Source organism: Nematostella vectensis, chromosome 5 (genome assembly GCF_932526225.1).
Source record: "Nematostella vectensis chromosome 5, jaNemVect1.1, whole genome shotgun sequence".
Lineage (NCBI taxonomy): Eukaryota > Metazoa > Cnidaria > Anthozoa > Actiniaria > Edwardsiidae > Nematostella > Nematostella vectensis.
The window spans coordinates 6,393,880-6,411,519 of NC_064038.1; the positions used below are offsets into that span (position 1 = coordinate 6,393,880).

At 41.9% G+C, this 17,640-nt stretch overlaps 1 protein-coding gene and 1 long non-coding RNA gene across 2 annotated transcripts; one reads left to right on the forward strand and one right to left on the reverse strand.

The window, feature by feature from the left end:
- The first annotated feature begins 591 nt into the window (after positions 1–591).
- On the forward strand, positions 592–11,242 carry LOC125563148. The gene is made up of 2 exons (XR_007308162.1): positions 592–6,738; positions 10,842–11,242. It is a non-coding gene; the product is annotated as an uncharacterized LOC125563148 (long non-coding RNA).
- Positions 10,544–17,392, reverse strand: LOC116610615 (neuronal acetylcholine receptor subunit beta-3-like). Its single transcript, XM_032371329.2, has 4 exons — positions 15,867–17,392; positions 14,692–14,834; positions 12,076–12,230; positions 10,544–11,025 (listed from the first exon to the last, which is right to left on the reverse strand). The coding sequence occupies exons 1-4, from the start codon at positions 15,925–15,927 to the stop codon at positions 10,728–10,730; spliced, it is 657 nt and encodes a 218-aa protein (XP_032227220.2). The 5' UTR covers positions 15,928–17,392; the 3' UTR covers positions 10,544–10,727.
- Positions 17,393–17,640: the final 248 nt, after the last annotated feature.

A 17,640-nucleotide genomic window follows, 5' to 3' on the forward strand; every position in this document is an offset into this window, starting at 1 on the left:
AAGCACTTTTTTTTACCTTCCTGCTTTCGAAATTACTGCTTGTTTTGAGTTTCGGCATTTTATGTTTTTAAATTCAGTTCAAGCAATTAAAAGACGATTGTTTCTAGCGGCGGGAGGCTTTATCTACGTAATAAACTGGTTATGGTGAGGTTCATACATAGGACAATTTCACAAATTTTAAGAGAATCAACACAAACATAAACTCAGAGACAAGGTACAGAAGCAAACTATTGATAACATTGGATACGCTCTATCTAAACATGGTAGTTTTGTTTTATCTGATTTTTTTTTCATCATCTCAAGCACTCATATATAATTCACGCATGAGAAGTTATCAAGTTTTTCTAAAAAGAAAATGTTTTTAAACTAATGATTTTTTATCATCTATTTTAGGAGACTCTAAGATAAGAGGGTTATTTCTTTTTTCGGGAGGCATGAATCCAATCCAAACGTTTTTCGGTGTGTCTTTCTATTCCGAAGATGTGACTGAAAGATATTCGAAATGTCAGACCGTTAGAGTGATAAAACTTTTGTTCGAGTGCGTGTGTTCAACCCCCAATAAGTACTGTAACCACAGCAGGGATAAGCACAAATAATAAGCAGTTTAATAATCGAAGACTTAAAAAGGTAAGCAGGACGCACCGTAGACCGCGGAGATCCTGGTTCGTAATTCCCTGTTCCTAATTGGTCTCTAGCACACAACACCTATGAAATATTTATAGCCCAGGAGGAACACACTAATTTTGAGAAGTGAGCGAGAATTTCACCGCGCCATTTGGGTCGCGGGCGCAAGAAGATATCGGTGAAGATGTCCTGCCTCGTTTTCGTGTTCGTTATGGGGACGGTTAGGACTCGTGTGCTTTCGTCCATGTTTGTTTTGCTTCGCAGGATTGGAGGATTATATTTTTCTTTTTGTTTTTAGGTAAGTATTCATCTGAAGTTTCAAATTATTGCATAAATTAGATTGGCCTTTGTTTTAGAGGTTTTTCCATGTTTCTATGAGTGTTTAGATTGATGTTTTCGGAGAACTTTACTGCATTCCAGCTCTGTAAATATCCTTCGGCCCTATCGAGAAGAGCTCGTACAATTAATGAAACGAGTCAGTGCACTCAACAATCAAATGAGCCGAGTCATTGTACTTGGTGGCCATTGGGCCAAATAACTAGTGAAATTCTGTGTGAACAAGAAGTGAACCCCAATATGTCCTACGTTATGAAAACGCATTTCTTGGATGTACTAAACAATACAAATTATCAACAAGAATCAAACACTTATGCACAAAATAAGGAGAATCAGGACAATTTAGACCTTGACATCAGTTAATTGTGCAAAATTAAAAGTCAATTCTATAGAAAAACTATTAGAATATGTTCAAGAGACAATAAAAGGTGCTGTATCATAGGGACCGAGCACCATCAAGATCTCCAATAAAAAAATTCATGAAAATCCTCAGCAAACGAAAGCTAAGAAAGGCACTAAAGCATAAACTCAGAACAACCATACCATGTGTATTTTAGCAGACTCTTTCTAAAACCAAGAACCACACAAAACATGAATAATTACCAGTTTATCTTCTCAAAACCAACAACGCCTTCCTTGAGAGGAGGCATGTTTTGTAATACTGGTGAATAATTACCATGGAATACTTTAGTCAGGAAGTTAGCAATGATTGGTTTAACTCCTGTTGATGTAGGTGGCAGTGGGGCCTGCTTTTTTAAAGCATTTGCTGACCAGTTGTATAGAAAGCCAGAATTACATTATGAAGTGCGCATTATTGACTCACTTGAACTCACATCCAGACCTTTATATTGAAAGTCTGAGTAGTGATGCATGGCAGAACTATATTCATGAAATGTCAAATCTGTTGGTTAGCGGTCAGTACACGACTTGGTGTCGGAAGTGGGATATGTCGAACCCAAAGAGACCGGAGCTAGAGCAGGCCGTTCTAAGTGTTCTAAGTGTGCTGGCAATGATCATTTCGCCCGAGTCTGTTTAGAAGAACACAATCCCCAAGCGTCCGGTTCGAACCAGCGACAACAACAAGCAAGAGGAAGACCTCAGGCAAGGGGATATAACCAGCGCAGTCGGCGGGGCTATCCACGTGCCCGCGCCTCGCCTCGACCAAGGGATGTCCATTACACCGATATATGTGAAGAGCAGCAATATGGTTCAGCTCCCAACCCCGACTATGGCTTCGATATGTACGCACTGGAAGCACAAGTACACAACATAGATACAGACAGCCCCTCCAAAAGCCTGGGAAAGCGCTATTTCACAACTCTACCACTTTCAACGACAGTGTCGTCTTTCAAGCTGGTCAAGTTTCAGATCGACACAGCAGCTACCTGCAACACGATGTCTTACAACACACTGCAGTCAGTGCTACCAGACGCAGAAATCAAGCGGCCCCCATATCTCCTGTACCCCTATGGAAACTCCAAGCCACTCCAACCAGTTGGCCAAGTAGAACTGGTATGCGACAAGTCGGACAAGTACGAAACACTAGTCTTCCAAATCTTACCAGACTCCTGCATTGGCCTTAAGCCTGCACTACTCTCTGGGAGCGACAGTGAACTCCTCAGACTAATCAAGGTGCAAGCAGAGGAGATCTATTCCCTCTCCTCGTCAGTGGTCCACACTGCCACCAAGACCGAAGATCTCCCAGGGTTCCAAACGACACCTCCAAAAGTGGAAGAGGTCAGTCAGCACGGCATACGTCCACCTACAACAAGTACACGAAATCACCACAAACCCGTGTCAGCCCATTCCCTCTCCTTCAGCGCCGATCAGTGTTAAAAGAGACCTCCGCCTCCAACCACCGGGTAATCTGAGAAAGGAAGACATACTTACTCAATACGCCGACAGCTTTGAAGGACTCGGATTATTGGGTCCCCCTGTACACTTCCAGTTAGACGAAAGCATACAGCCTGTTCAAATGCCGGTTCACAGAATACCAGTAGCCAAACGAGAAAAGGAGAAAGAAGCCCTGGACCGGTATGTCAAGGCCGATGTCCTCGCCAAGGTGACCGACCTAACAAGTTGGATGGGCTCGCGTTAGAAATACCTCTGCCTCAAGACACCCAGGGACAACCGAAAACGCTTAACCCGGCAAGACAGACAAGATCTGGGAGGGAAGTCAAAACTCCACAGAGACTTAAAGATTATCTTCTCAAGTAGCTGATGTTTAGAACCACTCTTTAGGGACCATCATCATCATAGGAACACTGTAGAACGTTATGGTTAACCGTTAAGGCGTTGTTTGTTTTATTTTATTATAATTTAATTTTCGTTAAAAAGGGGAGATGTTGGTCAGCGGTCTGCTGGTCAGCGGCAGACCGTTTGACTGTACGATTGAAGTCCGCCATGTTGGATTGGGAATAAATGTACAGTCACTCATAGTTAGCTCATTGCTCGTCCTGTGTACACGACTAATCCAACAACATGGTTTGATAATATTATCGTTCAAGCTGTAGGTAACGCATTTAACTGTGTTATTCATATTGTGAAATAATGTCATCAAGTTGAAGAATTATTTACAGCCGTGATGAAAGTGGATTCAAGAATGTGAACAGATAAATGCTGAAACATTGACTTAAATAGAAATCTTAGTGGATCAATTCTCTTACAAGCTATTTTGTACTACTTGTTGCTTGAGTACCCTTATATAATCCGTCCCTAACAGAAGTTCATAGATTGCAAATTAATCAATCCCTCTCATCGCGAGAAGTTACTGAGGTAAACATGAAATAATTTACTTGAGTGCAACAGCAAAGAGTGCGCGCTCTCGCGATGAATGAATCTTGGAGAGACGGAAAGTCAACTGCGATGATCGCGAAAGTTTAGTCCTTGACTGAACCTCCCAGCACTCACTTTCTATCAGAAAAACTAATTGTAAAATAATTTTTCTTTAAAGTCCTAAAATAACCCTTTGGTGAACATCCCAAAATATGCTTTTTGTTATATTTCGATGCAAAACAACAGGGAACCCGCGTCGTGAAAATCAAACCAGGTTCCGGTCTTAAATGTGCAGCTATCTGCCTGCCTAACTATCCGCCTGTCAGGGCCAGACAAATCTGCCCTCGCAGATGCCTTTTGGTCACAGGCGAGAGAGATAAAGCTATCTTGCCAACTGAATATAACATCCAATATGTGCTTGACGGCGGCGCGCTACTCCACAGTATTCCATGGACTAACGGTATGACGTATGATGGAATTGTCGGCCTCTACGTGCAAGTCAAGCGAAAGTACGGCAAAGCAATTATCTTATTTAACGGTTATGAAGAAGGAACAACAACGAAAGACAGCACTCATCAGAGGTCAACAGCTTGAGAACTTACCGCTAAATTCACTCCTTGTGTGCTTTTGAAGTCCAAGAAGGGAGCCTTTCTTGCAAACCTTGTAAACAATCAAGGATTCATCAACCTACTAGGTGAAAGATTGAAGGAAGCCAAGTGCACGACGTGCTTCGGGAGATGCAGATCTTCTAATTGTACAGACAGCATTGAAGTTGGCAATGTCAAGTTTGACCGTGCTGGTTGGTGGCGCATGAAGTTAATTTTGCAGCAGAGCCAGAGCAGAGGTCGACGAAGCCAGAGCGGATATGGAACATGAAGAAGACGGTTTCAGCGCGAGGCCCCCGCATATGCAAGCACATCCTATCCCTACACGCCATTTTAGGATGTGACACGAAATCAAGGGTACAGGGAAAGGCATGGCATTGTAAAAGGTAACGAATCCATCTTTTGCCTAGCAAGCCGAATCCTTTCTTAATCGCAACACAGATGAACCATTTACGTCTAAATGACGCAAGAGTAGCGCAGAAAACAAGCCTGACCCAGGCAAAAACGAGGAGAATTCAAGACCTCGACAAACTCACCCCTTCACCTTTGACGGGAAAAGCACATGCTCGACACGAGCAGGCAAAAAGACTCTGATTCAGAGGACGCTTTTCTGACCGAAATCGCGTCAGAACTGGTAAACGAGGACGATAAAGCTCTTGCCATTTCGGGGGAATTGGCCAAAATAATGAATGACCGATGGCCAAATAATCTCTCGGACGAGAAACAAGAGAGAAAACGGGAAAGTGCTGGCGCCCGTCCAAGTGTGAGTCACTCACAACACGGAGAGTTAAGCCTAGAAATTTGGGAAAAAACTAGACCACCCTGTCAAACAACACCTACGGTCAATGGACTTCAGAAACGCATTTCTTGTGTTGGCATGGCATTGTGTAATTCGACCGAAACGTTAATCGAGCTAAAAAAAAAACTCCAACCTAATGTGATAGGAGTACCGGTCAAAATGAATTCTGATGCGGCCGCCATTTTATGCCATGTTAATAGGGAGTTGTCTCTCCTAAGACGACATGGAATCCAACCTCAGCTAGAATGTGAAAGCCTTTGTGCTCCCACTGTTCCAATTACAAAGCTCCTGTTTGGAGATTAGAGTAAAAAGTCGATCGGAACTCCAACGTTGAGCAACAAGTTTAGAAATAACAACTAAAATCGAGGTGGAAAGCAGCCCTCTTTTATCGAGACAAAATCAACAGAATCACGGGAAGAAACAGTGAACTCCTCCATTGGAATCAATTCCCTCACAACATTACAGGTAAATAAACACGTAATATTTTAGAGTGCAATATTTTGAAGTAGCATTTTTTTGAAAGAGTTTACATAAAAAAATGAATATTTTTGCCAACTCGAAAAAAAGTGGTAAAAAACGAAAGTTTTAAAATCAACAGAAACAGAATCACTTGAAGAAACATTGAACTTCTCCATTGGAATCAATTCCCTCAAGACATTACAGGTATATAAACACGAAATATTTTAGTAGGCAATATTCTAAAGTAGCATATTTTGAAAGTTTTTACATGAAAATTGAATACTTTTGCCAACTCGGAGAATAGTGGTAAAAACGAAATTTTACCACTAAAAACAGCAAATGGCAAGAATATGTTGTTAAATTGTTTAATATTTTGTGACAAGGGTAATCACAAATACGTCTCACAACGGTACGCTATATTTAGAATACAGAAGGGGTTGGAAGTTTCTAGCCACCTAGCTGATTGTCATGGCTTAGGTCTTTTTTTGCCAAGGAAAAGTGGTCAGAAATGTCTATCCAACCCAGCTGATTGTCATGGCTTTTAGGTCTTTTTGTTGCTAAGAAAAAGTGGTCAGAATGTTTTTGCCAATTGCTCGCTGGTTATGGCTATGACTACTTCTTTTGCGATGTAAAAGTAGTAAAAAAAAATAATTTTGTTGAAGGAGGTGTCAGAATTCGCTGGTTAAACAATGCTGTTTGCCATGAAAGGGCATATCCTTCAAATACTTAAGAATCTTGGTAATGTAAATTAATCCAATACATATTTCTGTTATTTTAAAATATATTGTAATTTTATTTTACCTGAACTAATTTTGGAAAGCCCATTGACAATCCAAGTCCATACATAACCGCCGCAGATTGACTATGATTCATGGCATGATGCATGTATGATGTCAGGCCCTCGAGTAATAACTATTGTTTGTTTAATGTTTAACTAGTTAGCGATTAACGGCGTGTAATTTGAGTAAAAGACGAGAGAAGGAAACACGAGTAAAGTCCTAGGTTTTGGGAACCATTTGTTGTGTGAATTGATTAGACAAGTGTTACATTTAGGGGCTCTGACAAATATTGAAGTATTTGGACAAGCTTGGGTTGTTTGCGAGGGACTTAGCAAGATGAAGGACTCAGCAAAATTCTGAGGTCAGTGCGTTCAAGTTTATTTGATTCAGAACCCGCAACCAAAGAAAACTCAGCGAATTTCATCAAGATTGTAGTTTATTTCCATGTTAATTTCGGGTTGAGAAACACATCAGTCAGATCAGTTTGTCGTTCGGTGGGTATTTTAGAACTGCGAATCTGGTGGAGAAGATTACTTGATTTTGAGGTCACTTTTAGTTTGATTTGAGCGTGTTGGTTTACTTGTATTGTACATTCCATTGCTGTATCGATTATTCCTTTGAAATTTTGGCTGTAAACATGTCTTTTGCGGGGGAAGAATTATTGTTGGAAGTACAGGGATTAATTATGGGGCTCTCGTATGAGAAACTTGTGGGTTTTGCGGCGCGTTTTGGGCTACAAAAACGCAGCTTAGACCGTCGCCAAGCATCTATACAATGATTTTGTCCACCGCTCCGGGTTCCCACCGTCATTTCACCACGACCAGGGAAATGAGTTTGAAGCTCTGCAGAGTCCGCCACTCCTGTAGGATTGTGGTCAGGAACCGTGACCAGAAGATTGCGGCAATAGTGAATGCGAGACCACCACAGAATGTTTCTGAAGTGAGATCATTTGTACAGCTTGTACAATACTCGGCGAAGTTCATTCCAAATTTTTCACAGATCGCCGAATCGTTGCGGCGTATGCTCAGAAAGAAACAGTCTTTTGTCTGGGACACAGAACAACAAGAGGCATTTGACAAGCTAAAGAAACTGATGACTACCGCGACTGCATTAGCATATTTTAAGAGTGATTGCAAGACGAGAATTGTGACGGATGCGGGACCGGAAGGGATTGGCGCCGTTTTGCTTCAACTACAAGACGAACAGTGGAGAGCTGTATCGTATGCCTCAAGGAATCTTTCAGACGTGGAAAGGCGTTATGCAAAGACAGAGAAAGAAGCGCTTTGCTGTCGTGTGGGCATGCGAAAGATTCAACATTTACGTGTATGCTCAGGAGTGTGAATTGGAGACAGACCACAAGCCATTGGAATGTATTTTCGGTAAGACCTCGAAACCATCAGCAAGGATCGAAAGATGGGTGTTACGACTCCAGATCTACAACTACCAAGTGATTTATCGGCCTGGGAAGACAAACATTGCAGATGCTTTGTCGAGACTGAATCAGAGTAGACCAAAGGATAAGAGCAGCGAGACCGAGGACACTGTTAGATTTGTGGCTATGGAGGCAACACCGGTTGAGTTGACAACCAGGGAAATTGAGCGCGCGTCAGAGAACGACCCGGAACTACAAAGCGTCCACTACTACATCAGTTATGGAGACTGGTCTCAGTGTAAACTAGCGGCGTACACTCGTATAAAGAATGAACTGTGCACTGTAGGGAAGCTTGTTATGCGAGGAGACAGAATTATTATCCCTGGAAGTTTGAGGAGCAGAGTCCTGGCGGCAGCACACGAGGGACTCCAGGGCATAGTAAAGACCAAGAGCCGACTTAGGACGAAAGTTAGGTGACCTAAGATGGACAGTGACGCCGAGCGTATCTGCAAATCTTGTCACGGATGTCACGTGGTTGGGAAGTTTGCTGCCCCAGAACAAATGAAAAGGTCGGAACCGCCGTCCGGACCGTGGCAAGACCTGGCCATCGACCTCATGGGGCCAATGCCGACAGGAGAAAACTTGTTAGTAATAGTTGATTATTACAGTTGTTTTTACGAGGTAGTTATCATGAACTCAACTACATCACACAAGGTAGTTAATGCCTTAACCCAAGTCTTCGCCAGGTTCGGATTCCCTTACTCGATTAAGTCGGATAATGGGTCCCAGTTCGTCAGCGAAGAGTTTACAAGATATCTACGGGAATGCGGGATCGAGCACAGGACATCGCCACCACTTTGGCCGCAGGCAAATGGCGAAGTTGAACGACAGAACCGCTTGCTGTTAAAGGCACTCAAGATAGCAGCGGTGGAAGGCAAGAACTGGAGAAACGAGCTGCCAACATTTCTGTTAGCATATCGTTCTACTCCGCAAGCGACCACGGGAGCGACGCCAGCATTTTTGATGTTCGGTAGAGAGCTCAAAACAAAATTGCCAGAACTCAGAGGGGAGAAATAAATTTCGGATGAGAGTATGAGGGATTTCGAATGGAGGAACAAGTTGAGTCAAAAGAGTTATGCGGACGACAAGCGTCATGCGGTGAGCAGTCCTATAGTACCAGGGGACAAGGTGTTGCTGAAAAACACCAAAACATCTGGGAAACTGGAGCCGAATTTTGAAACAGAACCGTATACAGTTATAACAAAGTAGGGGAGCGATGTGACAGTAGAGTCAGAGGAGGGAGTTGTATACAGGAGAGACAGCTCATTTGTCAAGCCCTACAATGTCCCAGCAGAGCGGAGTGAGCCGGATCAGCCGCCAGAAGAGATTAGCTCTATTGCTAGACCTAGACGCACAGTAAAGACACCAGAGCGCTTTAAGGACTTTGTTTTGGACATGCGCTAGAGTGTTACAGAAACAATACAGGGACATATCAATGATATATGCCCTATTACTTTTATACTTGTCTTGTTTTATTTGTAGATAGGATTTTATAATTATTAATGCGTAATTAAGTGGAAAGGGAGGGATGTAGGATTGTGGTCAGGAACCGTGACCAGTCACGTGTAAGGGATTACATAACGGATGTAAGGGATTATGGGTAGGAGTAGAGGAGCCGGAGTGCTATGTATATATGCGATAAGAGTAGGATAATAAAGCGGATGATCTACAAATATTGCCGTCGTTTAAAGCATTCGACCCAGAACATAACAACTCCTTACCACCACAAAGGGAATGGACAAGTGGAGCGGTTTAACAGAACAGTGCTTGCGATTCTTTGGACGCTCCCTGAGAAGTTTAGGTCCCGATGAAAGGGTCATCTCAACAAGATGGTATTTGCATACAATTGCACAAGGCACGACTCCACCGGATATGCACGATACTTCCTTCTGTTTTGGCGGACTTGCGTATACCCAATCATATAATATTCGGGTACGCCAAGATAAGAAGCCGAGACGCGGAAACAAACCAACATCACTACGTCCAACAGTGGAGAAAGGAGAAAGTTTTGGCGGACGCGTATACCCATTCATATAATATTCGGGAACGCCAAGGTAAGAAGCCGAGACGCGGAAACAAACCAACATCACTACGTTTAGCAGTGTAGAAAGACTATGTCCTTGGCCCATGAAATAACAGGACAGCGAGCACACAGTTCCAACGAACAAAACCGTCGTCGATACATTCAAATTAGGAGACCCGGCAAGCTGAGGAATTACTGGGAAGAGAACGTCCCTGTAGTACTAAAGCGACACAAGGATTTGCAAGTGTACGACGTGAGGGCCGATAATGGAGATGGCAACAAAATTTGTTACTGTCATGTGACTTCCTGCCTTCATTGAAGAAGACCAAAGAACCAAGCAGCGACGACCTCACACCCGACAGATTCGGCAAGACTCCAGCAGCGAAGATGAGTCTACTGGAAGACCATCCAGCAGAACGACACGGCCAAGCGATGTTAGAGCAAAGTGACCATACGACACCAGAGGGTAATAATGTTGAAATTGTTTTACCTGCGTTTGCCAGAAGCAGCTTTGCTTCGTAATTTAGCGATATATTTCCCCAAGGAACGGAAATGCTTTTTGATATCTTGAGTGCAGTTTGTGATATTCACGCACTGCACTATACCAGGATTGTCTTGACTGAATCATAGAAGCCATAAAGAACTTGGAGACCAGTGGGATATCAGTCGAGCGCGGGATGTTCTCAGTTACCATGATAAGGTAAACACTCATGGCCAGCAGAACGGTGATCACAAACGAAACACACTCTCCAGAATTCGGCGGAAGGTAGAATGAGAATAAGGAAAGTAATGTAATAACGCCTGTCGGTAGTACCATATTGAAGACATAGAACATAGCACGACGTCGAAGGATGATAGTATAGGTTACGCTCGAGTATGGCTCGGGGCAACAACTTTAGGTCGTTACGTCCCTTCTTCCTGGCGCTCCCTTGAGGAACCATTCCTTGTTTTCAGTAAAGCTTTCGGTATCTACTCCTGATTCGTTTTTTAGCTGGATGTCTATTTTTAGGATGTTGTTCGACCAGGGTCCAAAAGCCAGGTTGCAGTACTGGACATCAAAAGGAAAGTAGCGGACGTCGATATTACACCCAGATTTTAAGATCGCTGGTGCCAGCCAAGAAATGTTGCCATCGTGGGATACGATGACATTGGTATCGATCTTATTGTTCAGGTTGCCAAAGTCTGTATTTACTCTGCCAGATAAAGTAAAAGTTTTATTATCAAACTAAATGGAAATGTCCTGTTCAACCAGTTTAAACGCGGTTCTACTGTATTTTTCTGAGATCAATAAATAGTTTTTGTAATGATTGCCACTAAGAATTGGCCCGGAATATGCATGTGTTGGTGAACGTGTAAATGATGTTTATAAATATAATGAAGACTTCTGAATATAGTCGAAATATAGCTGCTTGAAAAACCTGGTTGCCGCTTCATTGAATTTGTGTATACCTTATTACACTTAATTTTCGCGTCACTTTAATTTCGCGAATTTCGCGATTTTAAATTTGAAAGTGTCGCGAAATTTGGAATGCGCAAAAATTAAGTGAGTACACAAGAAGCCTTTGTGGAAATATTGGCCGTTTTATGGAAACACCTTGTCTATTTAGTAAGTTGTTGAGTTGGACATGTATTTATAGATTTTTATGAATCTAAATTTAGCCAACGCATCATTTTACGGTAAGGGGTTGAGTTGGACATGTATTTATAGATTTTTATGAATCTAAATTTAGCCAACCATCATTTTGTTACAAATTGTTTTAGTTTTGATGATTACAGGACATTTTAATTCCACCTGTTTTGCTTGATTTTATTATCGCTAAAATCGCTAAATCGCGAAAATAAATCCGATTTTTACGAAAAAAAAAGAAAAATTTCAAAAATAAAGTGTCGCGAAATATCGCCATCTCAAAATCGCGAAATTTTGACGCGAAAATTAAGTGTAATAAGGTATGTGTATTTGTATGCACATACAGAAAGAAGAACTTCAACGGACAGAATGCCTGGTGCACACTAGTGACATAACGACATGGGCGCGCGCACATTTATCTTCGAGTGTAAAAGTGTAAATGGTTAGAAATTTCGACATAAGCCCGACATAACGGCTTGGACATAAAGACATAAGAGAAAAAACATGTTATATTTCTTTTATTTCGTTATGTCGGGCTAAACAGAGTACGCGCGCCCATGTCGTTAGGTCGTTATGTCACTAGTGTGCGAAAACTATGGAACACTGTCCTGCTCACTGGTTAAAGAGCAAAACATCTGGTTTCCACACTTTGTCCGGAGCGATAATGATTGACTTAATGCCACTGAAGTCATCGGGGTTCCATTGGAGGAAGTGGTCTGCCCAGTACTGACGGATCCATACGTTTGTAGTGAGGATCTGTTCTCTTTCATCCTAGGAAATAAAGCAATAGATCGAGAGTTATTTAACGTCCTTACCTTAAATAATGTCTTTATAAACCCCCTCCCTACTACCATTACATGTTTCACTTACCAGCAAAACCCTATACATTTCTACAGACTACATCAGCATCAAATCTCTTCTTAAATCACATTGACTTTCAGAGCCGTAGCAGGCCTCGACAGATTGGGGGGTGGGGGGGGGGCACAATACAGAACCATTAAGAAAATATTGGGGGGCCCAGCCACGCCCCTACTGGTCATTTCCTTTTAATATTCGGGGGCACGTGGCCCAGTTCCCCAACCCCCTGCTACCGCCCTGTCATTAAAGTTTTGATACATCTGACCCATCTAACATCCCCTTTCCCCTTAAACCCACCTCGCCATTACAGTAAACGTCGCCTTGACAAACCTAACCCATGCACTCACTTACTTACTTAGTCCTTTTCGCCCTCTGTTGGACTGAAGGTTTCACGGCTGCCGATCTCTCGCTACAAGCTATTAGTATATACTTGGCGGGAACGCGCTTTCTGATTGAGATAATGGACAGTATTCACCGCTTACTCGGAATAATGAGTCGATTGGTGAAATTGCCATAAATAAAAAATCATTTTTGCACCCAAAGTTGTGGGCGAATTTTCGTAAGCTACAGATGAACTTGGCGCGGTGGCATAGCTGCCTGGCGTCTTACTTCTCCGTAAAATTCATTTTTGCACCCCAAAGTTGTGGACGAATTTTCGTAAGCTACAGATGAATTTGGCGCGGTGGAATAGCTTCCTGGCGTCTAACTCCTCCGTGCTCTAATAGCGCTCCAAAAAAGCTTTAAGATAAGGGACGGCTGAAGGGGAGGGGCAAGCCCCCCCACCCCCCCCCCCCCCCCCCCACACACACACTTTTCTGAGCGGATGTTTTATTTATATATTTTAAACGCTTTTTTTGCTAAACCAACAGGTCATTCCGTACATTTGCAGCCGACAACAAATTTGTTGGACAGTTTAAAATCCCGTGCATAAAAACCTAAGCGCGATTTCTTGTAAATAGCGCTTAAGAATTTGAAACCACCACCCACCCCTGCCCCCCAGAAACCACCAACCACCCCTCCCCCTGAAACCACTACCCACCCAACTTTCACCTCCTCCCCCCCCCCACTTATGGGACCTCTCCGCCGCCGTGAAGGTATTCTCATATCGAGACTTGACCTTCTCCCAATTTTTCCCTCATTCATTTTTATAATCGTTTGTCACTTGAACTAGAAGGGCGGTCTCCTTGTCCATTCACGTGCTAGCTGCTGTTTGGAGGAACCGCTGACCAAACGTAAAATTCGTCCGGTTCAACCGGCACAGTTTACACGGTTCGAAAAATGCGTACTGCTCCGTGTAAACACCACGTACGGTACGAATTATTGAGCGGTTGAAAATTCGTCCGTGTCTTTACGGGAAATCGGCTTCAAACTCCCTGTATTTTTGACAATTTCCCGCCGAAATGATTTTGCAACGCGCGCCACAATTTCACGTTTGCTGAAATGTTATTTGCGATCAACAAAAGTAACTTTATACGAAGGAAAACGATAAGTTACCCAAAGTTTAGGCCTGCATAATGTATATAAAATCGAGAGAAGCAGGCGCGGATTTAGGGGCCTGGGCCGAGCGGGCCCCGGTCCCCCTATTTTAATATTTGGCTTCAAAATAAAAAATAATAATAATAATAAGGAAATACAATGAAAAACATTGAATCAAACCCCCCTTTCTTGAAACCCTTGCTTCGGCCCCTCCCCTTTTTGGAGCTCCTAGATCCGCCCCTGATAAGTATTTAGTAAATCTACCTTATCGTCTGTGGAGGATTCAAAAGGGAAGGAAACATTTCTAAGATCAAATTCGTGAAAACGACGTGTCAAACGGAACTAAATGAGTCTACAAAATAATGTTTTCAGAATCCGCAAAATTTCTTCATTAGAGGTTCTGAATTTCGTGGTTATTTGAAAGCATTGTGTGGAAAAACAGAATGGGTTTGGTGTCCTCAATATTCATCTCACTTTACCTTACCATACCTCATCTCAACTTTTCAGCTTGCCCTACCTTAACTCACCTCGTCTCACCTTTCATTGGTTGAATTGGTTAACACCGACCTAACCTTACCTTTTACTTCCCCTATTACCTTACCTTCCTTGACCCTACGCTACCGCACCTTCTAAGTACATAACCTTACCTCAACTCGCTTCGCCTTACCTTTTGAAATCAGAGGTTTACTTTAAGTTTGTCTAGCCATATACAGTATACAAATAATTATAAATAAAAATACATTATAAAACAATACTTCGAACATCAGGCAAAAGGGGGTCTTAGAGAAACCTCACTGCACCTCACCTCACTGCATAACCTTACTCAATCTCGCTTCCCCTCACCTTTGGTATCCTACGTTTACCTTTAATCAACCATCAGCTCAGCTTTGTTACTCACCAAGTCAATGACCTGTCGTAGCATTATACCCAGCTTTAACTGAACTGGGTCATCGACGTTGAGAACTGGCCGTGCGTCTTTAGAATAGTTTTGAAAGAGATAGTTCAACAATGCTGGCTCTGTGTTGTTCACCGGGATATCAGCTGAGTTTCAATACAAACAAAAAAACATTGTCGATTCGATAAGTCGATACGTGTAAGACACTAGTTGAAGTGGCCGTATTCCTTGAGGATAGGGAAGAAGGAGGGGTCGGGTCTGCTTACCTATTTCACACGTGACAGGATTGAGAGCATACCGGCCCTATTTTTGCACCTATTGATATACTACTGCAATCTAACGAAAGCTAGGCCTGATTTCTTATTAGGTTAAGGATTAGATGAATCAGAACCAGGGATTTAGGATTTAGGACCAAGTCAGTGCTCAAAACGGTGAAGTTCATCTGTAAAAGGACGCAATCTGCCCACTTTAAGCATTTTTCGCAATATCTCTTTCTGAAAACACTTTTAATTAGTCAAATTTGTCAACTTTGACTTGCTCATCTTAAAGCCGCATTGCCACCAGTTTCGATTACCTAACAATATCCGATGATTTTTATACGAAAACGCGAAAAATATTTCAAAATATTGAAAGCAGTGTGTCTATTGGAAGTTTCTTTGAGGATGTGATTGATAATTTAGAGCGGATGGCCTGTTAAATATCTCGGATTTTAATAGATTCTTTTGTTTTTTAACGGTTGAGGTTTCCGTCGGACTGTTGACTGTCGACAATGCGTCTTTAACACAATAAAATGCAACTTAACAAAAACCCATGTCGCGTTGAGTCCAGCCGGTTGCCAGCCGAACAGTTTCTTATGCTAATAATGAATGTTGCCAAGACTACGACAAAATTCTGGATGACAATTTTTTCCTTTTAAGGTAAATACTGAAGTATTAAAAGCTCCAACGTTATTTTTTTCGTTTAAATGTAATGGAACGGAAAATGCATTTCAAATCCGTTTTAAACTGTTTTGCTGATTCTCATTGGATTAGAATTACACGTCCGAATCGCATTCCGTTCTAACTTCATAAAACAGTTTTTAAATACATAATACGAGGCTCTTCTATCGTTAAAGATGAAAGCCTGGTTTGTAAAAATCAACTTTTCCTACCTACACCAGCCTAGAAAATGGTTCTTACCTTGGACAACTAAGAATACCGAATTTGAAAGACACCAGAAAAGTAAACCCAGCTTGTCCATGTTATTCCTTTTTATGCATGATTCCTTCACAAATGTTAGAAGCGCAGGACGACCTCTAGCAATAAAGTAATCACTTCAACGTCATTAGGGCATGCTATACTTATCTAATTGAAAGTTTCCGTGATGAATCTGATCTGTTTTTTCCGGATTCTTTCGAGCGAAAGCTCTGAATTTCAGCTCATATCTTGCAGGTTATAAATGTAATTTTAATTCGTCTTTGAATCCTCAGATAAAATACAAACGAAGGGACTAAGACAAGAAAAGAGTGACCCTGTAACAGATGTCAAAAAATGAGTCTCTTATGTATTCATAGAACTGAGGTAGTTGTCCTTAGTTGTCCCGGCTATATGGGGGGTTCTCTAATCAGCAATCAGAAAGCGTTTGCATTTATAACTTGCACTTTGAAAAAAAAAAAAATAAATAAAAAATGATAATGGCTTTTTTAAACGCAAATTCGGGGTAAGCGAATAAAAGCATTGTCAGACTTGTACTCAAGCTTACTCAGCTTACGCAATAAACCCTCTGGCAGTGACCACACCCAGTGACAGTGCTTACTAACCGAGGGCCATATGTTAGAAAACTGTATATTCGGTTAAATATGCTACCCTCGATAAACAAAGATTACAAAGACAAAGACAATAGGCATGTTGACCAATCGGATGTCGTTCTTCGGACACGCGAATAGGCTTTATACCTAGCAATACACCCAACAAATCTAAAGCACGGGGAGGGGATTGAAATCGTCTCCAGGGAAATATTGGCGTACAATAGAAAAACAATGACAGACTAACGAACAGGAAACATATAAAACCCTCATGACGTCATGAAGGATTATATAAAACCCTCATGACCTAATGAAGGATTATATAAAACCCTCATGACCTAATGAAGCTTTATGTTGTATCCAGCAGATTTGGCAAATAAACAACGACATACGTAAAAACAGTAAACTACTTTTTTTCCTAGTAAATAGTAGATAGTTTACAATCTACTTTTTAGACACACTCTCATAAACGGACTCCATAATCAAACAGTGTTCAAAAAGTAACTTAGCTGTTTGGTATTCCAAGAGTCCCTTTGCCAGATGGCAGCTTCATTTTGCTCAGACAATCGCCTATTTCTTCTTTTTTCTAAGCCGTCGTCACGCTGTCTTTGACCAGTTTCGACTCGCTTGATTATGTTCAACCTGAGAATAAAGAAAACACACCTTCTCGTGTTTTAAATAGTACATAACTATGCGAATCAGTTTTTTTGTTCATCGCGCGGGAAGGCTGTGGTCGACCGTGTTGAGGCCACTTTTGTAATAAACTATCTGATATCTCATGAAAGAAACATCGTATGACGGCAAACTTGGTAGGTGTCACGTGTCATTAGGGGGTGCAACCAGGTGGTCACGTGATATTGGAAGTCATCCATGACGTCATTTAAAAATAAGAAATATAAACATAACATATGTCATGATAGACACATCGTCAGGCTGCCAAACATGCAAGATGTCATGCAAGTGTCAATAAGGTGGGACAGAATGGTCATATGATGTATTACGTCATCGACGACGACATCGGAATATTCATATCTCAAGTTGAAACATCGTCAGACATCCAAACTCGAAAGATATCAAGTAGCTTAGGTAGGTGTTAAGGCAGATCAAAGAGATAGATCAAGTAATGTGTGACTTCATCGATAGCGTCACAAGCAGTCATAAAGCTTTAT